The 27,534-nt window shown below is 41.2% G+C and overlaps 1 protein-coding gene across 5 annotated transcripts in view; it reads left to right on the plus strand.

Moving 5' to 3' along the window:
* The window catches only part of FHOD1 (formin homology 2 domain containing 1), a 106,813-nt gene that overhangs the window by 21,513 nt on the left and 57,766 nt on the right, over window positions 1-27,534 (plus strand). For all 5 annotated transcript variants that reach the window (XM_072422487.1, XM_072422491.1, XM_072422490.1 and 2 more), the window contains exon 2: window positions 7,092-7,198. In XM_072422487.1, coding sequence (XP_072278588.1) covers window positions 7,092-7,198 — 107 coding nt within the window. The remainder of the gene's footprint in view (window positions 1-7,091; window positions 7,199-27,534) is intronic.

Below are 27,534 nucleotides of genomic sequence, written 5' to 3' on the forward strand. Positions count from 1 at the left end.
TTTCTCCTCCTTTCCTTCACAGTATAAATAGCAGACCTGGAATAGTGATTTATTCTTTTGCTTATTATGGTGGCTCAGTGGTTAGCATTCTGACCTTTGCAGCGCTAGGTCTCAGGTTTGAATCTCATCCAGGACATTATCTGCATGGAGTTTGCAGGTTCTCCCCGTGTTTGTGTGGGCTTCCTCCTACATTCCAAAAACATGCAGTTAGGTAATTGGCTTCCCCCCAAAATTGACATCAGTCTGTGGTAATGACATATGACTATGGTAGGGACTTTAGATTGTGAGCTCCAGGGACAGCTAGTGACATGACTATGGACGTTGTACAGCGCTGTGTAATATGTCAGCGCTCTATAAATACTGTATATTAATAATATTAATATGTATGTGCAACATTGTTTTACTTTTAGTACCAAACTGGAACAGTCCCTGGGACACCCATAACCATTTAGCTGATTGAAGCCTCAATGAAGCTTCCAGATGGATCTGGAAGGCTCATGCATTGTTTGTATTCAAGGTTTCATCCACATATGTTCATGTTCTTTACATAAGTGTCCGTCTTCTCCTTCTTCAATATGAACAAACCACGAGCAGTTTACATTCCCTTAGTATGTTATACAACCCAAGAAGCCCCTTCTGATAAAATCTCCTCGCCACAATGCTCACGGAACTCAATCCAGATGTTTGCGTAACATGGACAGTGCGTTCGCATAGTTCACATTTCTGTACCATGTTACAGTGCGGCTTGTGGCCAATGTACCTCGAGCTGAAACTCCCACACGTGTGTTTTATTTATGAGTGGAGTGTCAGAAAAGAATGGTGGTGCCTGTCTCCTGGATGAGGTTCTAAGACATCCCATGATCCAGAGGGTGAATTTACCATTCGGATTCTCTGAATTTTTGTGCTTGGTATTCTTGGGCTCGTGGTTCTTCAGCAGCTTTAGGACATTGATTTAGCACGTCATGGCTGGTGGGTCCTCAGTTGTCTTCATATTCTATGACTTGCTGTTCTTCAGTATCCATTGAAATATTATTATTAAACAGGATTGATTAGCGCTAACATATTATGCAGCGCTGTACATAAAATAGGGGTTGCAAATGACAGATACAGACAGTGACACATGAGGGGAAAAGGACCCTGCCCCGAAAAGCTTACAATCAAGAAGGTGGGGGAAGCATCGCATAATAATGCTTTGACGTGAGGTTCTTTGGAAGCCTGGAAAAGGTAGCTTAGCATGCAGGAACTTCTCATTTCTTCAGTAGTTTTGGAAAGACGGGCAACTCGCTTAAACTTGTGGCTCCTCAATAGCTACCTCGGCATGGTGGGATTATTATTATTACTATTATTAATCAACAGGATATATAAATTGCCAACATATTACGCAGCACTGTACATTAAATAGGGGTTTCAAATGACAGACAGAGACAGTGTCACAAGAGAAGGAGAGAACCCTGTCCCGAAGAGCTTACAATCTAGGAGGAGGGGGAATTAGCACACAATAGGAGGGGAGATATGGAATGGTGGTAGTAAGGGTTTTAAAAGACAGAAGAAGACAGGTAGGCATTGTGGTTCTTCTGTGTTGTTTGAAGAACAGCTAAGCATTTTGGGATTTATACTTCTTCAGCTGCTTTGAAAAGAAAGCACAGCATTATCAGTGTTCTCCCCAGCCCCTTTTACCTGGGCGCACCACCTGGCACTTTTTGGTAACCACCCGGCTGTTTTTGGGTGGTCCTAAAAAGTTGTGTCACAATACAGGGGCTGCCACCCACCTACAGCTTTTTCCCATCCAAAATTTCTAGGGAGAATACTGATGTGGCTCCTCAGTAACTGTGGAAAGACCCTTCGGTATGTTGGGACTTACAGCATTTTAGGAGCCATCTGCCAATGCTGGGACCTGGGGTTCTTCATGGAGATAACCCAGCATGCAGGGACTTCTGGTTCTCTCCTAGTTAGCAAATGGCAGCAAATCATGCTGGAACATGTGGTTCCTTGGTTATTTTAGGACCTTTTGTTTTCTACGTAGAGATTTCTTCAACAGAAAGTGGCAAACCAACAGTGCCTGGACCTCCCCAAACACTTGCGTCCTCCTGGCCTGACAAAACACTTAAGATGTCTTTGAGTACCTTTAGCGGCGACTGGTTGCATGTTTTAGGTCAGTTTCAATGGAAAATTGGTGCATGGCATGCCCCTTTAATTTCAGGAATTCAGATATCTATTTTTTTTAAATTCATCAATGTCATCCTCCGCAACAATTAACTGTTTCTTTTTTATTATCTGTTAATGTAACAATTTCTTAATCTGAAAAATGATGAGTCATTGCTGCAAAATCCCGTGATACCTCACCACCACCCCCGGTTCGTGTATGCGGCGTTCCCCCTAATCCTCTTCATCTCTGGCAGAGGATCCTTGCCCTGCAGGCCATCTCAACTCGAAAACAATTAACGCTATTTGTTCAGCTTGAGCCGTTTCTGATGCGCAGCCAAGGTGCGGAGTGATGAGACGATAAGCATCTCCAAATCTTCAAGTCCTGCAATACAACAGCAGAAATACACAGATTCCATTCCAGCTCTTCTCGCCATCTGCGCTCGGTCTTATTATTCATTATCATAATCATAGGTCCTGTCTGGAAACCATCAGTGTTTTTGAAAGGGAAATTGTTAAAATAAATGTGTACCATTATGAAAAAATGGAAAATATCAATAAGGAACTTAATGGATTCAAGACACTTTCTATAGGCAGTCATTACCTTGACTTCTGACTCACAATTTAAACCCTACCTGACCTGAACACCTAAGTAAAGGAAGCTGTAGACATGAAATGACAATTTCCTAGTCTGACTGTTTTTATTCAGCCAGGAAGGACGTTTTTGAAGCAGCTGATGACGGTTGTTTTAGGGGAGAAAGTGACGCAAAATTTTAGCAAACAATGTCTGATCGCTGCTGGTTTCTTCTAAGATAATAGTTGTTTCCAAGAACCACTAATCAGATTTGCTTCAGCTTTGAAAATTTTGATTTGATTGGTTTAGTGGGAAGTAGAGAGAAATCGGGAGAAAGTTGCACGGCATGCTATGTATGTACTGCTTACTGACCATAAATTCCCATCAGCTGGTTCCTCCAAGGAGCAGGTCCTTAATGCCCTGGGTTCAAAGGAATAAGGGTAAGCATAATTTAGTCCATGGGAGGACCAGTCTTGGCCCTTAATGTCTTGCTTTGCTTATGCAGAGACTTTTAGACATGGTAAGTGCTCCAAAGGACAGGTTCTTGATGCCCTGGGCTTACAGGAATGGGAGTAAGCATTAATCAACCTGTAAGAGGACTGGTCTTGGACCATAGAGTCCTATTTTACTAATGTGGAGAGTTTTAGATATGGCCAATGCTCAAATGGACAGGTCCTTGATGCCCTTGGCTAACAGGAAATTATTTCAACGAAGAAGGGGTCATTCAACCCATAAGTGGGTTGGTTGTGGACCAGGGATAACTGTTTGGCTCATATGAAGAGTTTTAGTTATGGCCAGTGCTCCAAGGGATAGGTTCTTGATGCCCTGGGCTCTCAAGAAGCAATTTCAATGAGAATAGGCATCATTCACCCCAAAGGAGAACTGTTCTTGGACCAAAAAATTCTGTTTTGTATATGTGAAGAGTTTTAGACATGGCCAATGCTCCATCGGGCAGGTTCTTGATGCCTTGAACCCACATGAAGTGAATTCAATGAGAATAGTCATTATTCAACTCCTAAGAGTTTTGATTGTGGACCACAGCAGTGCTCAACCCAGAAATTTTTTTAAGCTGGGTGGGAAGAAATTTTAGGCGGGTGGTTACCCAGTAATGTGACTCAACTATTCAGTAACCACCCAAAAGCAGCCAGATGGTTACTGAAATGTGCCGGGTGGTGCGCCCGGCTAAAAGGGGCTGGGGAGAACACTGCACAGGGTACTGTTTTGTTCATGTGAAGAGTTTTAGATATGGCCAATGCTCCAAGGGGATGGTATTTGATGCCTTGGGTTTATAGGAACTAAATTTATTGAGAGTAGACATCATTTAGCCCACAAAAGGTTTGCTTGTGCACCACAGAGTATGATTTTGCATATGTGGACAATTTTAGATATGGCCAATGTTCAAAGCCACCAACTCTCACCATGCATGGATACTCTGTCTAGCCATAGACGCAAGAAGAATTGCTCAGTGTAGACATTTTTAAGCCAGATTGGATGCTAATGTTGTGTCAGTGGTGGTGGTGGTGGGGGGTTCTGGCTGTGTTGGACTTTTTCTACTTTTCCTGCTTTACCATAGGCAGTATTGGCAAAGTTTGCCCACATTGCTCATCCCCTCTTATTTCCTTTGCACCATTCACCTAAATAGGGATGACCAATCTGTTGAGCCACTGGCCACTTGTGTCTTTTAAAGCTGCCCCAAACTTAGCTGCACCTCTGGTTTTGGGAAAGACCCCCATAAACTAGGAGAAACCTGTTACTTGTACGGTATTTAATTGATTCTATAGGTAACATATCCAGCTCTTTAGATTCTCCAGCATTTGATGCAGACCCTCTAAACTACAACTCGACAATCATCATGGCTGACACGTTTCTGAACCCCCATGGAGGGTTCGCTTTCAAGATTTATTATTCAGATGCTTTTGAGATTATTACTTTTTGGAACGTTTGTGATTTCTTGATGTTTTGCTGTGTTCTTGCACCGTGTTGGCTAAATTACGTAATGGAACAAAATTCCTCATAAACATCATTTCACTGACAGGCCAGAGTGCCTGAGGAGCTGGCAGAGTGGAGCAAACACTGAAAATGGCTGTGGAAAAGTCTATTCAATTTGTTTTATCAGGCTTCTCCAAGATTGATCATGGGAGCAAAGATTGATTCAGTGCCATTGAATATATGGTGTCACGGGATGTGGCACACCGACTCATGGGGTGCTCACTTCCATTTACGGTGATGGCACAATAACACGTTTCCAACTACGGAGCTAGAATAGTGGCTCGCTAACACATGGACTGTGGAAATGCTTTTAAGGCAATGGAAGCAAACATTGGTACTTTGACATATAGTTTAATTTGCAGGTCAGTGGCACTTTGACTCATAGTGTGCTTGAACAATGACACACTCATTCATGAAGCGAGCATTGGCAGACTTACCTATGGGAGGTTAGAACAGTATCATATTGCTATTATTGGTTCTAGAACCGTGGCACATATGGTACTATTAGGAGTTCTAGAATAATGGCACATTGCCATTGCCACTACTGGAGCATTGGTATACTGCCAGTAAGGCACACTATTATATAAAGTGATGGAACTGTGGCAGTCTTGATATGTTGCACTTATAGAACATTGCCATGGTACATGCTGGGGGAATGAAACCATGGCATTCTGCCAGTTAGAGTGCTAGGGCAATGGCACATTGACTTTTATTCCTTAAACATCAGCATGCCAATATTTAGGGTGACAGGGTGCTATAAATATGGCAAAAAAGTGGTGCATACTAATAAAGCGGTATATGGTACTTTCACCAAATATTCACTGGTAGTAAATCAATCACTGTCACCTAAATGCATTGAAAGGTTTACAAATTTACAAATTTATAAATATGCACCATGATGTGCCAAAATAGCACACTGACAGAGAAGGTGACCTAGATCAAAGCTACACCGATACTTAGGACCCCGGTTAAAGGACAAATTGATAATTAAGGTGACAATGATACAATGTTTTGCCTATGGGCCTAAAAACAATGGCACCATGATGTGTTACCTAGAACAACATCACATTGGTGTACACCAAGAACAATGACTTCTTAGATGGCCATAGACTACCTGATGAAAGGTGATAAAATATTTACCAACATGTCAAATCTATCCACCAAAAGCCCAAAATACTTCTCATTCGGTCATTGTATCAGATCAGAAAGTGGACGGAAATGAAAGATTAGACTGAGTACAAGTATTTAATCCATATGCATTAGCTAGATCGGATTTGCATGGGGGTTAATGAGAAGAATGCCTCTTATAATTCGGTTCAGTGGAGGGAATATCATCCGTACAGAGAGCCAAAAAGATCATTGTGCCTCTTAATCAACCCTGAGAGTCAGAATTTGCTCATTGCTCAAGCAACCCCTAGCAACCTCTGGAGGAACCCTAGGATTTCATGGATGAGAACTAAAATGCTGGAAAGTCCAAATTCTTGCACATTCTTGATCATGTTAGGGGAAAAATAGCATGCAGACATTGGCGTCCCTTGATGCCATTTAGCAATCCACTTTGGTGGATCACTAAATAACAAAGCTGAGACAACCGCTGGTATATCCTATAGAGGAGGACGCAGCGGGGGGCTATCCAATCATCCTTTACTCTCTCCATAGAACTGAACAGCACTGTCTGTAGGCAAAGGTCATGAAAGCGACAGAAATCATTATACAGCTTTAGTCATTTTCTTTAAATCAAAAATTTCCAATAGTTTCTTGAATTTATGCAACCAGGACAGGAAGAAAGGGCAAATTCACTGCAATGGGGCTGTCAGTACCTGAAACTAAAAACTAAGCTTTGCTTTGCCGTAGTATTTAATATTCTTATTTGAAGGATTTCTGGTGTGTGCATCATGTTAAAGTTTCATAATAATGATCAGTGTTCTCCCCAGCCCCTTTTAGCTGGGCGCACCACCCGGCACTTTTTAGCAACCACCCAACTGTTTTTGGATGGTTACTGACAAGTTGGGTCACAATACGGGCTGCCAGCCGCCTACAATTTCTTCCCACCTGGCTCAAAAAAATTTCTGGATTGAGCATTGTTATTGAAACTATCTATAAATAACGATATACAGAAATTGTGTTCTTACAACGTGGCCAAATTCCTTCCATTTTCCTTTCAACCATAAGTGTTGGAAGCTTCTCAGCTTGCACTGTGAATAATGTAGGGAACCTCGTGACTGTATACAGTCTGCACCGGGAGAAACATTAGCTATTCACCCGAGGTGACTATTAACCTGTACAGGGGACACTTGGCACAGCAAGGTGACCTTTTCCTGCACAGGATGGAAATCATTGTATTTGGATAAAGCATTTCAACGTCTCTTTTTTTCGCCCCTTACAGTTGGAAGACTGCACTCTCCAGTTATCCACCAATGGAAACTACTTGGATATAGAACTCTCCTTGACTGAGCAGAGAGATTACCTGGAAGCTTTTTTTGAAGACATCAGGTAAGAAGATTTAATATCTAGATATCTTTACTGTGAATGTAAAACTTAATGTAGTTGTAGTTCAGCTTTTTTGCCCCCTTTGTACTCAGTTTGTTGGGAACTACCCCTTCTAGGTTTCAGAAATACTGATACACAGATATTTAGCTAAATGGACATGGAAATTTACAAAGCCATCCGTGCAAAAATTACTGGGTAAAGGATATGGTTTGTGCACACCTGCAAGATCACTCTATAGAAAACATAAGTGTTTTGTTTCTTAAAGGGAACTTTTAAGAAATAGGATTTTTACTATGAATGTTTTTTTTTTTGACACAAGAGGTTATACACTGCATGTGGATCTCAGCTTCCTAAATCTTTACCAAATCGCTTTACCATTCTAACCTCCTTGACATCCACCACCCCCGTCCTCTCCATTCCATAGCCCACGTCTGTTTTTCTTACCTGGCTATTTCTAGCCATGTGCAATGTAATTTCCTTTCAATATTTTTCATTATCCTACTCATTGGCATACAATCAGAATAAAAATTGAAAATATATTTGATGTTTTATCAACTCATTCTATAGACTGATCTGTAGTCTGATTGATTTTCTGCAATGCAAAAAAGTGGATTCCATTTCCGGTGTGATTGGTAATTCAAAATGTTGCGTTTTCCTCACTGGCAATGGTAACCAGAACAAAAACAGTGTGTACATATCTTTAATGAGAACATAAACAGCAATAAAACTTTGGGAAAGTGGGTCAATGTCTCTGGAGTTCGTAAACATATCACTAACAATCCTTCGAGGGGATTACAATCTAATGTCCAAACCATAGACATAACCTGATCTCTCTAACAATCTTAAAACCATTTTTTGGCGTAGGGAGCCTATTAACCTACCATATGAAATGTGGAAAGGAAACAGTGTGCTCGGAGGAAACCCACGTGAACACGAGGAGAACACACAAATATTATAGAAAGTGTCCTGGCCGGGGTTGAAACCTTGGACCCCTAGTCCTGCAAGGCCAGCTTGCTACCCACTGCCTATATAGTATAGTGGTGATATAGGTGAATGGAATTTAAATATTTGGCTTGCATCTTCTGCATAGTAAAGAATTTCCCTGAACACTTTGGGTTATTGGATTTACCTAAACTTAAATGAGCTCTTATGTGTTATCAGGGACTTTTTTATTTGTATTCTTGTGTATGGCTCTATCACCTGACTGGTTAAAGTTTTAGGAGTTATTGCTCTACTTCCACATTTGCAGTGTGCACTAGAGGTGTGATCAGGGACAGAATATTCACTCCAGCTCCACACCTGCATTTATTTTGGATCTCCAAACTCAACCCCAGGCATTGATTCAAATGACAAAAAATAAAACAGGGCCAGGATGGGTTGGGGTGGATTCTGTCCCTGAGCACAGGGGTGTACAGTATGTGGCCTTTGGGTGATTTTTCTTGGTCCAACCCAGAAATTATGCAGGAGTGCTAATGGTCTATATCAGGGGTGCCAAACTCAAATACACAGAGGGGCAAATTAAAAACTTAGACAAAGTCATGGGCCATCCTTGACATTTTCTTTTTAAAAATTGAGGAAGTTTTTCCTTTCAGATATAAAACCTTTTCATATGGAAACAAAGAGGTTTTGCTTCTCATTCAATCTGGAACAAGCTTATAATAGAGAATAAGACATAAGAATTTTTTTTTAATTTTATTTAAGAAAAAAATCTTATGCCTCTTTTTGTAGCCTTGTAGCCATTGAGTTAAATTTCAATGGTAACCTTTTTGCACAGGCTAACAATAATAATAACAATATTATTCTATGAAAATCCAACCATTCAAGTCCATGCCTTGGAGTAGCAAGGAAAAGTACAGCTGAGGGGGAGTGCTGGAAATGCCAGACGCGGCCAATGCGGAGCTAAATCTTATGAGTGGCCCGCTGCTGGAACTCCCTCTTCATTTAAATAGCGCCGCTACTAAAATTCCCGGCATTTCTATAAAACAGTCCAATGCGGGGCCACGCATAGGCAGAGAGCCCGTTGGTCTAAAGACACGAATGATGCCGGAATTGTAGTAGGGGTGCTATTTTAATGCAGCAGCGGGCCAGCTGCAATTCATATTTAGGAATCCTTTGGGGGCCAAAAAAAAGGACGTTAAGGGCCAGATTTGGCCCTCAGGCCAGAGTTTGGCACCCCGGGTCTATATCGTAGAAAATAAAGGCCCACGGGCCATATACAGCACGTTGGGCTTATTATTCCTGCCTGTAAAATGTTGGTAAAATATTGTCCACTGGCAAAAAAGGGGGACCAACAACACTGTTCCCACTGAAATGAAATATAATTTGAATGTAAGTTTTCTTTTACTTTTAGGTAATGGGTTTTACATCTGTTTATACAAACATTCTCCACAGGCCTGGCCTGTCTGAAAAATTTTAAAACTCATTGTGAGCAAAAAAGTTTGCCCACCCCTGGTCTATATTGTACCAATTTAGAGATAGTGCATAAGGTCCATTGGCCTCATTTTTTTTTACCAATGATCAACTGCATGCTGGCCAAGACTTGAGTTTGGACTTTGCAAGCGCCCACAATCCAACCAGTGAATAGGGATCTTTAGTGAATCAGTACATTCTTAGCAAGCACTTACATTCACGTGGTCAGCCAAAGGATATAGGCGATATAGGTATAGGACTAATTTTTAGCTATGTTTGAATTCTGGAGGCAACCGTATTATGGGCATAGCCAGTATTTCCAGATTGCCTCTCATGTCTTCACTAGACCAAAAACATTACATCCAGATGTCCTTAAAAATCATCAATCGGAATATTCCATCTCTGTATATAACCAGTGCTAAGGGTTTTTAAAACGAACTAGCGTGTGTGAAACTTCTTGAGAATCCCATGGGGACCTCTCATCATGGACTCGGTTCTGGCATTCATTACATCAGCAATTCCCCGGAGTCTGGAAAAGAGAAACATGTTTTGTTAGGCCAGGAATGGAAGCAAGTCTGTTGCTTGGCATTGTTGGCTTCAATTTTGCACAGTGTGTAGATTGTTATTTTGTTGCTGTGGCTTTTAATCATCAGGGCTTAATGTTGATTCTTCCTACTTATCATCGGGCTCCATGGTAAACATTGACATGCATTAGAGCCACCCTCTGGGAGTTGTGTTTAATTCCTAAAGGGATGTTCCGCTTTTCAGCAGGTTTTTACAGGTAAATGCAGCTTATACACGATAGGAGTGTTGCCAGTTTGTTTTGCGGTTTTTGCACTCATTCTTCCTTCTTTAATACAGGACTTCCCCACGTTGTCCTTTTCTGTCTGTGTGTAATGCATATTGTCGATTGGGATTCTGATGTTTTGTATTTGATCTCAGGTGGTTTTCTCTGTGCAGTGTAATTGATGAAGATTGCTATGGCAGGAGCTGCAGCAAGTCAGCATCTTATTACCTGCTTGGAAGACATCAAACATCATCAAATCCTTTCCTCCCCATCCTTAGTGTCCCTGGCCTGCCCCTTTCATTCACTGTATTTCAGTTCTTTCAAACACATGGCATGGCATAACACCTAGAAATGACTCCAAAATGCAGTCTGCCTAGGAGCGCTCACCCCTCCATGCTGATAGCCACCCATTAAAGCTTTTTTTTATATTTACTTAACACCAATGGCCAACCAACTGCTGGCACCACGGCTCAGGGCTTTTGGGAGGAATTCAAAGCCAGGGTGCTGCAATTTTGTTGGAAGCTATGTACAGCACCATAGCAGACCCTCCCACCAACCATGATTTGCCTCCATTTTATAGAAAGCTACACAGACCCTAATGACCCGTCGTGCATTGCACTACAACTCTCAGTACCGCATGCACCATGCATTGCAAATGTAAATCTGTAGGCGTTTCCTTCCTAGAGCTGCCTGTCTTTTACACCCTGGACAGGGGAATGAGGAGAGGGGTATGCTGTAGTTCCATGGTGTTGCTTTCCCCTCTACCCACCTCCAGAGGAAACATTGAGCAAAGATGAAATGTCACAAAAGCAGCTAAGAAAAAAGGCAAGTAGACAAATTTTTATTAAGCTTTTTAGGGGTTGCACAAATCCGAGGAGAGCGGGAAATAAGTACAGGAATCCCAAACTTAGCGTTAACTTAAATATATGCCAATCTAATACCCCCACCCCTCCCTAATACCCCTCTAATTGTATAATGCAGACTTACATTTTGGGCTTACGTCTGCTTTAAACTCGGCTTGTTTTCACAGCTTGTGGTATTTCAAAAATGATAATAGGGGAAGATTATGCAGCAATTTACACCCCAGTGGTACTTAGCGGAGGTCTCTTTTAAGGCTCCTGCCGGCTGTGCTTTCCCCTTTTGTGCTTATTAATGCAGGAAGTGAGTGTTGTAACTCAACAGAAAGGAAGAAGAGATCCGACATATGCTTTGTGGTTGTATGATATAAATACCACATGCAGGACACAACACGGCCATGCAGCATGATGCCAGTAATTACACAGCATGGAGGAAGTGGGTCCTGTAATCGAGTCTTTGGGAGGTGCCACTGCATGAGCCCACTACTACTGTACAACAACTGTAGGACGCCTATGTCTCTGTACATAATTGTTCCATCCCCGCCTGGAGCTCCGGGGCCCAGATGTGCTACCACTGTCGGAAGGAAAAGAATTTCACTTTATCTGATTTTTCCAATTACGTGTTGTGTAGCAAAACTGCATGCAAAATCAAAGTTCCTGATACACAAATTCTATTACCAATGAAAGTGGACTTGCCAGAAAGATTTTTTTCAGTGCATGTACTTTCCTGACAGTTACATGATATTATTTTCTCTCCAGAAGGATGGAGCTAACTTTGTTCAGGCATCATCCAGGGTCAGAATCTACTTGCCAGGTCAGAGATGCCATTCTTAGTTGTGTTCACAAATGGGCAACTTCTGCAGCCTCTTTTATTATTAATAACTAGTATTTATATAACCGCTTTATACATATTACTCAGTGCTGTACAAAGTTACATAGTCATGTCACTAGCTGTCCTTTAGCGGGGCTCACAATCTAATGTCCCTGCCGTAGTCATATGTCTTTATTACAGTCTAAGGTCAATTGGGGGAAAACCAATTATTCAAACTGTATGTTTTTACAATGTGGGAGGAAACTGTATTACCTGGAGGAAGCCCACGCAAACACAGGGAGAACCTGCAAACTCTATGCAGATAGTGCCCGGGCCGAGATTCGAACCTGGGACCCAGCGTTAACAAAGCGCTAACGTTTGAGCCACCATGCCCTGAGATTAGCACTCAGAAGAGCCCACTAAGCTTCTTCCATTGTGTTTTGAAGGAACCACCATCTGCCACCACTACAGGCCAGACAGGGACTGAATAGGCAACCCCTGTCTGAACAGCGCCCCCCAATGTTGGCTCTTCTTTTTCCTTACAAGTAGTAAAACAAAGCACAAAGCAGAATTTGCAGGCTGCAAATATGCAAGAGCTAAGCTGCATGCCGTGCACAAAGCCCAATGATTGTCGCCAATGACGAATGGTTGTTCCAATATCGGGTGTAAATATAGCATGTGCACAGCAGTCACCCAAAATCATTTACCAATCTACCCTGGAGGATTGATGAACTTCCGATTGTAAATGACCACTGTGCTTTGATATGGAAGAAAGCATAGCGGGTGCTGTGTGTATAGCGCTTGTTCCTTTATCTGTCACTGGTAACAATCACAAAAGATTGTTTCCAGTGACAGTAATCCGACATCTGACATCTGTATGGAGTTTAGGGAGATGGCTATCAGCAAGTAATTAAGTCTTGCAGTTGCAGGAGATTATTATCACAGTTGTACCTTGTTCCTAAACCTGCCTTGCGAATTCCATGACAGATTTGGCATGCTGAAGACTTTATTTTTGGTGAGACAAGTTTGCCAGGACAGTTATGAAAAAGTAACTTTTTTTTGCAGAGTCTGTTAATTTAATCCCCCGTCTGGGTTTTCCCGCTGCCTCTGTTTCTGTATGGTGTTCTCCCCTCATTGCTGGACCTCATGTGACAACTGTGGCTTGGCTTCGAGCCACATTTCCTGCTTCACCTCTTTACAGTACTTTCTCTCTATTTATCCAACGTGGAAACCAATAGGAAGCCAATGACTATACAATACATAGAAACACATAGGGAAGTCAATCAGAGGAACCAGGAAGTTCAACTGACAGCCAAACCTTGGTCGTGGGATGTGAGTTTATATATAGAATGATATATACAAAAAAAGAGGTCAATAAAGTGAATGTCTCTAAAAATAAAAAAATTGTTTATAGCAAGAAAATATGCACTTACCTAGTCCATGCCAACAAATATTTCTTTGAGGATTTAGCAAAGTTCAATCAACTCTTGCAAGGTTATTGATCTCCTGGTCGCCCCTCACTTTTTGGGTTCTTGTACCAACCTCTGCACCATTACAGGACACAGTAATAGAAACCTAACAGATAGAGCCATAGTATGGGCAGCACAGTGGCTCAGTGGTTAGCGCTCTGGCCTTTGCAGTGCTTTGTCCCAGGTTTGAATTTCGGCCAGGACGCTATATGCATGGAGTTTGCAGGTTCTCCCCGTGTTTGCATGCGTTTCCTCCCACATTCCAAAAACATGCAGATAGCTTAATTGGCTCCCCCCAAAATGGACCTTAGACTGTATTAAAGACATATGACTATAGTAGGGACATTAGATTGTGAGCTCCTTTTGGGGACAACTAGTCACATGACTATGTAATTTTGTACAGTGCTGCGTAATATGTCTGTGCTATATAAATACTGTGTAATAAATAGATACGCCATAGACCCTGATGTTTCCGTAAAGAGAATCTGTCACTTGCACCATGCTTTCACATAGGGGACATTGTGCCGCTTATATTAGGTATTGTAGTGCAAGCCCGAGTGAGATCTATCATTCTAGAGGCATATATACACTTCAGTCTAAATTGATGAGCTATGAAGACTTTTAAAATGTCCTTTATAGATAACTTTGGGTATTGTAATTTTTTTATTGTAGATTTTTAAATCAGGGTGCAAACTGGTGGCTACGCAGCATTCCCATTGGCCAGTGGTTGTAAAAGTTGATACCTCCTCATACCACTAACATGTAGAAACAATTAAACTCTCTTCTCACGGAATCCCGTTGTTAAATAAGCCTATTTCACTCCAAGGTTGCACACTCAGAGTAAACCTCTGCAATATAGATTTGATTCTGCTAGTGTGTCTAACCCGAAACCTTTTACATGCTCTTTGCTTTTCTAATGAGCGGCCACCAATGTGTGTAAAATGACTGCCTATATTTAGAAGCCTTAACACACATTGATAAGGACTCTCCTATCGCCCTGATCACACTCTGTCATGCTTCTTCCCTTCCACAGGCCAGAGACACTCCTTCATCCAACCTCCTGGAAGTGTAAATTTGTTTAGCAGGTGTTGTACATTGTTATGCGCCATGCCAGTGCAATTCTGTGTTTGTGTTTCTGCTGGACTCAGTATACGTGCAGAAAGGACATCTTCATTTACTGCCTGCATTTCTTTTGAATTAACTTTAAGGTTTTATGTTCATTGTTGAACGGCTATATCCCCTTAGGCCTGCTCATGGCTTCTGTGTGCTTAATACATAACAGAAACGGCTGCAGCGGTGATTTAATCTTAACGCTGGACCTGGATCTGGAATAACAGCTACAAAAAAGAATACATACAGGGAACTGAATTTTAAACTTTATTATAGGAACTTCTAGAGATCATATTTAAAATAAAGGAACGTTGATGTTATATAATTGTGCGTGTCCTGAGTTTTGAGCCCATGCATACCAGTCAGGTCTGTTGCAATAAAAAGGGAACTTTTGCTAACCCTGAGAGGCATGATGTTTAAAACCCTATAGAATTATCTGTTTTTACCCCATAGGAACCCTTAATATATTGTTCAGGTCTAAAATAGATGCCCCTTACATTGTTAACCAGTGTGAAGGATGTCTCCCTTACCATGGTTGTGGCAGTTCCATCCTTACAGACAGGTAAAAAGATGGTGTTATAACTGTGGCCTTGCCAAGTGTTAATAGATCCGGAACTATGAAGACACCATCAGATGGCAGGCGGAGTGACATAAACCATCAGCAACCTCTAGTGGAACCCTAGTTGAGGATGGGGGCTCTATATTACTGTAACGTAATCAGGCCACAGATACAGTAATACATATGTTGCTGTTTTATTATTACACAGTATTATTATAGCGCCGACATTACGCAGCACATACACAGTTCATAGTCATATCACTAACTCCCTCAAAGGGGCGTCCCTTTAATACAATATAAGGTCAACTTTGGAAGAAGCCAACTAACCTAACTGCATGTTTTTGGAATGTGGGAGGAAACCAGAGTACCTGGAGACGTGTAGAGCCTGTAAACTCCATGCAGATAGTGTCCTGGCTGAGATTCGAGCCTGGGACTCAGCACTGCAAAGGCCAGAGTGCTAACTTCTGAGCCACCATGCTTTAGGTTTTTTCTAGCTGATAGGAACTGCAAAAGTGTTTTATTACCCTTTGACTCTGCAGTTTGAGAGTTGGACTGCTGCTGTATTTTAGAAGCTGCAAACTGTCTTGCCAGCGTTCTCACTTTCCTCCCCTACACACTGCTCCATTCAATGTGCCGATTGTCATTGGGTTGCATTGTTGATTGGAGCAGTGTGCAGGTACCACAAAGACCAAAACCATTGTGCTCTGTGTAAGAACAGCAGTCCAAATCTCCAACATGCTGCCAACACGTCTATTGGAGCAGCAAAAATAAACCCAAAGTCAGGCCTATTTATTGCAGCCAGACTTCATTGCACTAATAAATATAGAAGGTGAAATTTGCCTGACAGAGCCAGAAGTATTCCTGTTCATTTTTCTTTTTAGTCTTTGGCTTGCTGTAGGGATGTCTATATTACATGGGAAATGAATGGTCTCCTTTCTGTAACCACACAAACTTTTTTTGGAAATATCCACACAAGTGTGCAGCATGTTTGGATAAGGGCTCAGTGTGGCAATGTCCCAGGGAGGACGTGGAGCTGCCGGGTTCAGCTGCTGCGATGACACAGACAAGATGGTGAGTTCCCAGATTTTCCTACATTATCTACTTCTTTTTCTTCCTTTTTGAGCTACTGTTAAACATGGAGCAATGCTTCTGCCTGGCTTTGGCAGTATGTTGCACGTGCCAAAAATTTCATCCGTTTGTAAGTGAACCCTTATAGGCACCAGGAGAAGGTGCTTCCCAGCTGGAGATCAGGGTGACTTTTTTGGTCTATAATTGTCTACAATTGGCTGCCCTTTATTTGGTTGTCCCTGTCAAGAATAGGCAACTGTGCGCATCAGTTTCCAAGGTACTGCAAGTCCCAGAAACTCCTAAATTAAGTTGGCAACTTAACCCTGTTCGGCATGGTTAGAAGTTACAGTTTCTATCAGGCTTTTGAAGGCTGGAAAAACCGAAATACAATCCAGTGCACTTTACTGATGTCAATAGAAGCAGCTACCCTTCTTTAGCACTTATTTTAGCACCTTCACTTGCTGCACATGCAGATTTTTCAAGCAGGTTTTACACACTTTTTTGTTGAAAACAAAAATTTTGTCTGTTTTAGAGTGATTAAAAATCAAAACCTTAGAAAAAGTTTTGGTTCCAGAAAACTGTTTGTTTCCAGAGTTTCCCTACTGCTAAAACAAAATTCAGTGCATACGAATATTAAATCGATTTTCTACATTTTTATTATAATATTAGTTGTATTCATTAGTCCTTCTTTCTGTGTTTGTGTCACCCTTATCAGCGCTGATTTCTCAGGGACCACATTTCAAAATAAAGGCCTTTGGATAATGGGGTGAAGTCTGGTAAATTTGTTCCTGCAGATGGTGTTAAAGGTGTGTAAGGTCACGAGCAGGGTTACATTATTATGAATTCTTCACAGTATGATAACTGTCATGGTATCACGATGTGGGATATTGCACAATTATCTCATGGCTGATTTGAAAATTTTATTCGGTGGATGGATAATTCTGATTCCAAATACCATTGTAAAATCTGACAGGTAGTCCAGGAGGAAAGGAGATGTGTATGCATATGTAAGATTGTTTTTGTAAGTACATAAATATAGGAAAATAATAGTTTCATCTATTTGCGTTCACATTCTTTCCTCCTGGACTTCTTGTTGGGCTCTGCAGTTGAAATACTTGAAATGGCTGTTTATCTAGCTCAGGGTTTGCCATGGCTGGTTTTGATAGGAGGTTGACAAATATTGAGATTTATTCAGAATTTTCCTATGCATCTCACCAGACTTGTTGTCCCTGGTCTCCTCTTTTATTCATTGGATTTCAGTTCCTTACAATCATGGAAACCCAGCAACTTCCTGTTTGCATGGTGGAAAGGAGAAACTAGAGAGGACAAATTATTCAATTTCAGTTTGAGACTTTCCAGTCTGACTGTCCAGAGATTTTATCCCATCACCAATAAAGCGTTTTATTCTTCGCTAAGATGCTGCCAACCTGAATTCTTCATAGGACGATGCACTGGGAATGCTGGGCCATGACACTGTAATACACAGCAACGGACCTTGTGGTCTTCGTATTTATGGCCAACGTGATGACCTACATCATAATCAGAGGATCACTGAGGACCGCAGAGCAGAAGCCTCTCTTTATCTGTTGGTGACAAATGGCTCTGTGTTACGAGTCATCTGTTGGGGACACTCAACTATTTGCAGAGCTGTCAGTGTGTCTCCGGTAAATATAGCAGTCGTGTGTTTCTGCAGTCATAACGAGGTATGAAGGGGGTCATATGGAAGTGAATGTGACCCCTGCTAGCTCCCAGGTCTTCCTTCTTCTCACCTACACATCCGTCTTCTCTGTACATCGAGGGCCCTCATGCTAACAAAGGTGAAATTGTATGGCAAATCCAGGCGAGACCTTCCTAGATAGTATTCATTGCCTTCATCTCATTCATTAAAGCTCCCCAGGTTCTTTGAAGAAGTTCACTTCAACTTTAAAGCTTAACTGCAGCCAAGTTCTTACGTAAAATAAACATATGTGAAGGACTCTACTTGCCAAAGGATTTGATTCTTTTGATTCAAACACATGCTAGACACTATATTTAAAAACTGAACCACCTGGAAGACTGTCCAGCTTTTAAGTAATATGGTGGCCCAGAATATTGTTGGATCAGCCTGATGACTTGACCAAGCATGAGTGCAAAAGTCACTATAACAAATGTCCCCATTGGAAGATTTCCACTTTCTTGTTCTGTTGACAACTGTAAACGTTTGGTTTTCTTTCCCAATATGTTCACCTAGACACCTACACAGGATGAACTTCATTGGCAAGGACACGGGCAACAATAAAAATTAATATAGGTTTATGGCAGGTCTTTTATATGAGCAATCATATGTCCTTGAACCACCCGATGTATCACCGTTCAGGTTTTGCTGGTTGCCATATTGCAGCTGTAGACACAGTAGCCTACAGCTGTCTCTGGAATAATCAGCATTCCATCTGTCTACATAAAAAAGCAAATCTGAACATTTCCATTTAAGCTCAGTGAATTTTTTACGAGCCTGTTCAAACATAATAGAGCAAGACAGGTAGTAAATATTTTTTCTACGTTTGGTTGTTTTTACGTCCTGCGTGACTATCTCAATTGTTTTTTTTTTTCTTGTTCAGATTTGCTGGAAGCCGCATGATGAGTAGGAGGATTGGCCACACTATCCTTGCTTGAGGGTTGTAGATGTTCTGCAATAACCTTGAAGCTGAAATATAATCTTATTTTGCTTTGTCTTCTCTATGCAATGCAGGTAGACCATGGCAAGTGGGAATGACTGACAGGGAGCTATACATAGTTTCCTGAAAATGGAAACCAGTGCTATGCCCGCATGTGATGCTGAGCCTTCGTGATTGAAAAACTGAAATCCAATGAATGAAAGGGGTGGGTCAAAGATGGTCATATTGGGTAGGGAAGGACAAGATGATGGATGACCTCCAGCCAGGATGAACACTAGGGCTCTATGTAACTTGCTGCAGCTTCCTGTGCACACTGTACAAACTTCACTACAATTGCGTATTTACCTGCATGTGTAATGGATAGATGTCCAATATTTGCTGTCCTGACAAAAAGGCAACATTCATATAACAGAGATTGTTGCCCATCCTGACTGTATTCAAGAAAAAACCAAAGGGGCTTTGGGCTTTTAAAGTGGTCCTTTGCTAGTTAAAATGGTGATACAGGTTGTAGGCCCCTACAAGTTCCTGTACATGTTCCTGAAATGCTTGGATATTGGTGAACTCTATTTTTTATAACCTTCAACCTCCCCCAATTGGCCCATTTGTAATATATTCCTTTACTGACTTGTATGGGCATAAAGGAAGTGGGCCAGGGGGTCTGATCTTGGGTTTCTATTTGATATTTGGAGTACTTTAGTTTCCAGACCTGGTTGTACTATATAACTACAACAAGGAAGAATTAAGGTCTCAGACTGTGGAATTCTCTGACCTGAACAAAAACACAAGCCTTATATGTATTTAATATGTGCATTTAGCTACTGCCCAGAGTTTAGCTTTAAGGTTATTTATACCTTTGCCTAAAATTATCTCTGTCTTTGTCTATTTTTATATCACACTTTCCCTATAAAAAGTGAAAGGTAGCAGAGATCTATTTAAATCACTATAAAAAACCCATTTGGACTCCGCTGTATTTGGTAATGAGCAAATTCCATTGAAGTTCCAAAGCCGCATTCTGACAGTGTTGTACCTGATCACTGTTCCTATCAACAAAGATTCAAGTAAACAGTTTATTTTCTGTTCCTACCAACTGTGAGGTGTTTATAAGGCACAAGTTAATATTACCGCGCGGCGGGCCTTTATCCAACACTCAGGAATAGGAAGAGAGCCAAGCACTAACCATTCATCTTTAATGGGAAAGAAGAGTAATACGGACGACTCTTTTATCTCAATATTTGTTTAGCGGCGTGCCTGGGAAGTGGTTTCCCGTGAAAGAATGCCAGCAAGTGCACTTTTTAGAAGACACCGATTTATTACCATGCACTACCAGTTCCAACAAATCTCGCACCTTAAAGGAATTTATATGTGGCCCTGCTCACTTGTGAACAGAGGACCCCATATGCACAGCATTTTGGTTCCGTGCACCCCTGACAATCTGTCAATGGCCCTGGAGAAAGTGGAGGCCCTAATTGAGGCAATTTCCCAAATTCCAACTCTTGTGACACCAAAACTGGAATGCACAGACTGCAATGAAAAGAGTGTCAGAAGTTCTAATCCTTTTTCACCATTAAAGCAGAACTAGTTAAAAAAGTAAAAAAAAAATAAAATACTGCAGCCAGGTTCTATTTTTGCAGAAGGGAAGGGCAATGTTACTCTCCTCTAACTTATCTGCCTGATCTCAGTCTATCATAACACCTTCCTGCTCTTTTGCAACTCCACCTCTGGTACTCTTCTGGGTTCAGGAACTTCGGCCATCTTGATTGGCCAGGCCAGAATGACGTAAATTTGTCACCTTTTAGGAAGGGTCAGTTTCCTGTCTCAGCCTCTTTGCAAATTACAGCTATTTCAATTTTTTGGGGGGAAAGGAGGGTGCCAAATTTCTTTCTGTGCTGGTCCACCACCTCCATACCTCTTCCCACTTCTTTACATTCACTTTTATATAGCTCCTGGTAGAGAAGGGAATGTCAATGCTATACAGTTTAACTTGAGTGAAAGTTTTGAGTCTACTAGAACTTCTGACATCACATCCAAGATTGTATCACCCAGTGGCAGTGCATAGGTAAAAACATGTTAAATGTACATAAAAACCTATGGAAAGGTAGGCGTTTAAAGTGGAACCAAAGCCCCACTTTGTAAAACTGGTGATCAGGAAGGTTGGTATTGCAGAAAGGGGCAGGAGACCTGCCTTACCTGCCTGATCACTGCCCAGCTGATTGCATATATTGCCAGGGATAACGGGCAATCCTGGTTTCCCATGCACATGGCGGAAATAAATGGTCTGGTGACAGGGTCTCTTTTAAGTTCTTTCAAATTAATTAATTTGAATATTTTATGGGAGTCATAAAGCTGCATGTAGCTTTACCGCATGACGTAGTGAGTGACTGCTGGCTGAAAATAGGGATTTTTTTTTAATTAGGTAGAAATGTTCCCCCTTAGTCTCGTTTAGGTAAAAGCTGCGGGGTAAGACTTGCCGACAGAAGTCTACCCCAATGGCCCGGTGGCTTTCTCCCAAATTACAGGTTTCTGTGCTTCCCCCCTCAGACGGCTCAATTATAATACTCTTGCCTACAGGAAAGTGGATTTTGAGAAGAATTTAATTGCAGGGCCCCAAATGCTGAGCCTACTCCTTTTTTTTTTGGATTTTCTGATCTTGAGCCAGAGCCTGAAATGACACCGCATCGGCCGTTTCAGGAGGCGGATTACCTGTCCAAATTCTTTTCCCCTACATCAGCGCCCAGTCAATGATTGGGTAACGGCAAAGAGCCGGCAAAGGACATTGTGTACTCGTCCTGCAATAAGCAAACTTTTCAGTCTTACAACAGAATGTACATTACATCCATATGAAGAGAGCCCAGGGAATCCCGCGTGTCCTGCAAATCCCAGCAAAGGGAATGGCTGGTTTGTGTTACTAAATATTTTGGCAAGCTGCTGTACTTCATTTTAGCGTTATGAGTAATGGTTTAAAGGCATGTGTGTGCGTTGGAAACGGAAAGAAAAAATGTTTTGAGTTTCTATTTGCGTGCCGCATCCGGGGACCCTGCAAAATGTCTATCCTTCCCGAGCTGATGTCCTCTTCTCCATTTTGTGCTAAAGGCCATGCATGGAAGAAGCGTGATGCTGTTTTGTGGTATAGTGGCCACACATGTAGTGAGCTGTGATCAATCACAAAGAGGTGGAAACAAATGATAATAAAATCGAACGACACAACATGCATAAACAAAATTAATGACAAATGTAGATGCCTGGCAGAAGACAATTGTTATATTTATCTGCCAGCGCCGCATCTGTGATCCTGAACAGATCTACAACAGATTTGGCACTGGGGTGGGGCAGATATTCCCTTAAAACAGATGCAGAGATAATTCAAGTGATTTCTAATGATAAGCGAACCTAAACTCAAAATGTTTACTTTACATTAAAGGGTAGACAACCCTTTTATTTAAAGTAAAAATTGTTTTTTTTTCCAAAGGATCTCCCCTTTTGTCTTGATCGCTGCCGCAAATGGAGTGCAAAGCCTCCTGGGATACCTACGTCACATATTCCGGGAGGCTCTTGGGTGCTCCTTCTGCGCATGCCTGAGATTATGGCATGCGCAGACGGAGCAGCCAAGAGCATCCTGGGATGAGTGATGTAGGAGGAGGAGCCCTTTCTGGAATGGAATGAAAAAATTGCTGATCTTACGCATGTGCAGTGAGATGGGCAATCTTTTTTCCCATCTACATCACCTGATCTCTCGCGAGATCGGGTGACGTAAGAAGAAGAACCCAAAAAAACAAATGTCAGCGTCCGATGTTTCCTTTATGTCTGGCCAAAGACGGATACTGGGATGACGTGGCACCCAAACAAAGAAAACCTCCTAACGGATTGACAGACCTGCGGGATTAAAGGAAAGTGTGTGTGTTTTTTTTATTGTGGGTTTAGTTCCTTTTTATTTGACTTGTTTGATGCAAATGTTTGATGTGAGAATTCATAAAAATCAATTGGTCATACTACTGGACTCCAAAAACAAGTTCTTTGGTATCAATTGTTTTTAACGTGGAACTAACCCCTGTCACTGTTCCATCGCCGGTGCCGCCATCTTTTTTGTTTAGATCATTGGCCATCTTGATTGGCTAGGCTGGGATGACATAACTCTTGCACAGGCACACCAGAGTTTTTTCAGTCCTGGAATCTGGGATGTCCCGGTACTCCCTCAGCCAATGCTTAACTGCGCATGTGCTTTTGACAGCTAAGGGAGTGATCATGGCAGGTGAGTATGTCCCTTTCTGCAAAAAAAAAAAACCTGTCTGGTTTGCAGCGATCAGAAATGCAAATCTGTCTTTATTTTTAATCGATTGATCTCTCAATTAATAAAGATTTCATTTGACATAGATTTCATTTGTTTAATCGAAATCAGAAAAAATGACCTAGGATTGATTCCAATAGTGGAGATAGCTCTTCCTGCTGCGTTACATTACTGATGGTCAGAATCGGGGGGAACGACATTGATCTGGCAAAGAACAGAAATTCTCATTCAGTATATAAATCAAATATCGATCAGGAATTTTCTGTTTTCTAATATTCAATGCTGAAAAGGGGACCAATGTATAGTAAACAATAAAAGCTCAGATCATGATTTAAAATTGTTAAAAAAGAACTTTGTAAATGAAATGACCACATTTAAGCTAAAGAGATTTTAGTGGTTGGGTTTACAACACACAGATTGTTACATTTTCGCTGTTCTGCATCCACATGTAATCGGTTATCTCAGCCATATGTTCAGCGTGTCATATGTAATAGGAGGACAGAGACCTGATGACAGGACGAGTCAGCAGACTTTCTCTGGAAGAGTTATTTTATCTTCTACACAATCTCTCAAGCATGGCGAGGTGCCAGCCTCGTCTGCGTTCAGTTATGTAGAATTTGCCTGGTGGAAGAGATCTGCTTAGTCTGGAGTTGTTCTTTGCACATTTCTGTATTTGCAGATCGTTTAACAGTGATTGCGTTTTGCTGTAAACCTTTGCTTCTCTTTGCTAATAAAGATTTAACCAGGGAACCTGAATGATTTGAAGTAAATATACACTGATGGGGGGCTTAAAGGGGACCTTAACCTTAAAGTTATATTCTTTAATTTTAGGTGCATGCTTAGTAATGAGTAAGTGCAACACTTTTAGGTATAAATTGCTTCTTAAAGCGATCACAGTACTACCTATAATCAAGACATTATCCTGCCCTGTACAAAGCATTGGTCAGACCATATCTGAAAATGCAGTCCAGTTTTGGGCACCAGTTCACAAAAAGGATATTGTGGGATTGGAAGGAGTGCGGAGAAGGGCAACTAAACTATAAAAACGAATGGACGAGCTCAGCTATGAGGAGAGATTAGCTGAACTGAATCAATTGTCCCTTGAGAGACGTATAAGGGGGGATATGATCACCCTGTATGAATATATAAATGGTCCGTATAGAGAACTCGCTTTCCAATTATTCATTTTAAGGCCATTACAATGAAAAAGGGGTGCTCTTTGCGTCTGGAGGAAAAGAAGTTTAGGTTCCGGATAAGGAAGGGATTCTTCACTGTAAGGTCTGTGCAAATGTGGAATCGGCTCCCTCAGGAAGTAGTTTCATCAAGTTCTATAGATTGCTTTAAGAAAAAGCTGGATGAATCCTAGAAGCATAGAATATAACTGGGGATTAAAGCTTCAAAGTAAAGATAACAGAGACTGTTGATCCAGGGAACATCCAATTGCCTTATGGGATGTCCATTGGGTTTTATATCTGGGATATGTTTATTTCCCTAGTGGTTGAACTTGATGGACTTATGTCTTTTTTCAACCTGACTTACTGTGTAACTATATGAAAATTACTTCATCAGTGTCCCCTTCCAGGGGAACCATCTTTCTTGACATCATCCAGGCTTATCATTTGCTACCTAGATCAGTGTTTCCCAACCTGTAGAACCCTCAGGTCTGTAGAACCCTAGGGTTCCTCCAAGGGGGTTCCCTTAGCAATGAGCAGTTTGTACCTCTTGGGTCATTCACCACAGACACCAGGGATCTTTTTGGCTATCTGTAAGGGTGGCTTCTTGCTGATAGTCGGTCATTTAATAGGCATTCTTCCCCTGACCACCATTCTTATGTAGTGTGAACTGTGGATATAGCAATTATAGAAGGGTTTCCCAAGGACCTGAAAGTTTTTTTCCATGTCAAAAGGTAGCAAAATGCTGTCCTAGATTGAGATGCCAGTCACAGACAGGCAGAAGAAATGCTTTCTCCTACCTTCATCAGACTATGGCATGATCTGGTATCATCTCGGCATCATCCTGGTCAAGCTTACTAGACTAGTTTTTTTCAATTATACTGTTACTTTATGTTGTGATATGTCAGGAATGTACTCATTTAGAGCTGTAAAGTTGCTAAAACATCCACCTTGAAAACTTCACGCAGTCCTTGATTGGAATTGAACTCGCCCAGAGCTACAAAACCACGCTACAAAAAACGAACCTGTGTATACCATTCAAAACGTTTGTGCAATTCTTCATTAGTGAGCAAGGAGAATATAAAAAGAAATAGGCTTACCCTTTTAGAATTTTGCTGGCCTTCCCATTCCCAGCTAAATATGAAATGTTTATGGTGTAGATGATAATAGCAGTTCATCATACCAAACAACCAGATTTGTCACTCTCTGACCACTATAATCAGATAATTGACTATGAGCGAGCCATAGTCTGTAGAAGCAGATTTTGTATACAAGAGCTACCATTTATGTTAGTCTTTTCTTGAACAGTTTCAGCAAATAGGTAAATTGCAACTTTTGACCTTCAGAATTTAAGTTGATGCAATAATCCAGTCCCTGCAGTAATTAGTGTTATGACTCAGGATGCCAGGAATTTCATGTTGAGACACTGATATCTCTGGAATGACCATTCCATAAACACAAACAAGAGATCACCAACAGCCCAGGCATTTATTATAATCTGTTCTTAAAGGGTCCTTGCTGAATGAACTTCTGAACAGAATTGTCGAGCTTGAACGAGTTGACCAGTCTGGCCATGTTGGCCAAATTATTGTCCATGGTTTCGGAAGATGCATTTCAGTTGACTACTGTCTGTGGGTGGCGGGGACTATGCCAATAGACAGGTTTAAATCCTGATCAGTAATATTCAAAAGTAACCAAACTTTGGAGGCTTGGCCAAAAAATTCAGGCAAAGGGTTAGTCAATGGAATTTCCTTTGGTCTACCTACAACACTTCTTACCCCATTACTTAGTACCGTGCCTTGTTCTCTGTAACCAGGTGGCCATCTTGGTGGAAGCAGAAATTTGCTTTCCATTGTCAGGGCCGCCAACAAGGAGAACATTGAGTGACAGCAGTAAGGTCACCAATTCTAACTCATAGATTATCAGCAAGAGGCAGCAATGTCTACGAGCTCCATAGCTAGAGAGCTTTTGAGCTCGGCACACAAATTACAAGGTGCCTTGATTTTGTTCAGGCTAAATTCAAGACAAAAGCAAATTCTTTCATGGTGGTGCTTAGGCACAAATCATTACTTCTCCCGTAGATGTTCACGATAACCCAAATTCAAGACAAAAGCAAATTCTTTCATGGTGGTGCTTAGGCACAAATCATTACTTCTTCTGTTGATGTTCCCTGTAACATAGAACTTTACTTTTTGCATTCAGATCTACAGTCCCAATAGACCAACAGCAACATCTGGCTGCGCCTCATTGTTCTTCCCTCCAGCAACTCTACAGGTGACCATGAACGGCTGTATGTCATAGTTATGAGCGGCATTGACCCTTGCCCTCTACTAAAATGTTTGTCGTTCTTTATTCCTCCAGCGCCCTGTAACAGATCTGTATAACATCTAAATCAGTTCACATTACATGGTTTCTGCCACATCCAAAGAAAATCAGCTGGCTTGTCTATGTCATTCTAGAGTGACAAGGACAAGGTCTAAGTCATGTTCATTCTCAAGTGACAAATTTAAAAAGTTCATTGGCACGTTTCTGCCTGCTTTTCTTCAGACAGACCCTGTCTGGTTGACTTACAGATAGATAGTTGGGTCAACAAGACAAAGCATTGTGCAGAATGGCTAAGATGGAAACTTTCATGTTAGGTAATATATGTATGTGTGGGACAGCTATATTTACTTATTATACTATACATATACAAGTAATCACATGCAGAAGTATATCTCAGAGATGGTAAAACATGCAGTCCCCTTTTAGGTGATGACAATATTTTTTACTTAATATATTAGGTGATGACTTATATTTTTTACTTACTTACTTTACTTACATTATGCAGTTTTTAATTGCTAGCGATATTGCTGCTAAATAGAATGCAAATAACAATAGTAATAACTGTAAAAGCCGCCATGGATAGATCATTAAATGATATATTTTATTGTCTAAAGGCACTTTTTGGCTTTGGATACAATGGAAAAGGGTGAGAGCCTTTAATCTGGTTTATATGTTCTTCACCCCTCTGCTTGAATACATCAGGCCCATTTACTCAGCTTTATAGAGATTTCTTTTCAGTTCCTACTATAGATCTAGGAGAGGTTGAACAGTGAGGTTTTCCCAACTGCCCACTGCAAGAACAAGAAAAAAAAAAAGTCAAAACAAAGTTTTGGTGT

The sequence above is a fragment of the Pyxicephalus adspersus genome, chromosome 9 (assembly GCF_032062135.1).
Source record: "Pyxicephalus adspersus chromosome 9, UCB_Pads_2.0, whole genome shotgun sequence".
Lineage (NCBI taxonomy): Eukaryota > Metazoa > Chordata > Amphibia > Anura > Pyxicephalidae > Pyxicephalus > Pyxicephalus adspersus.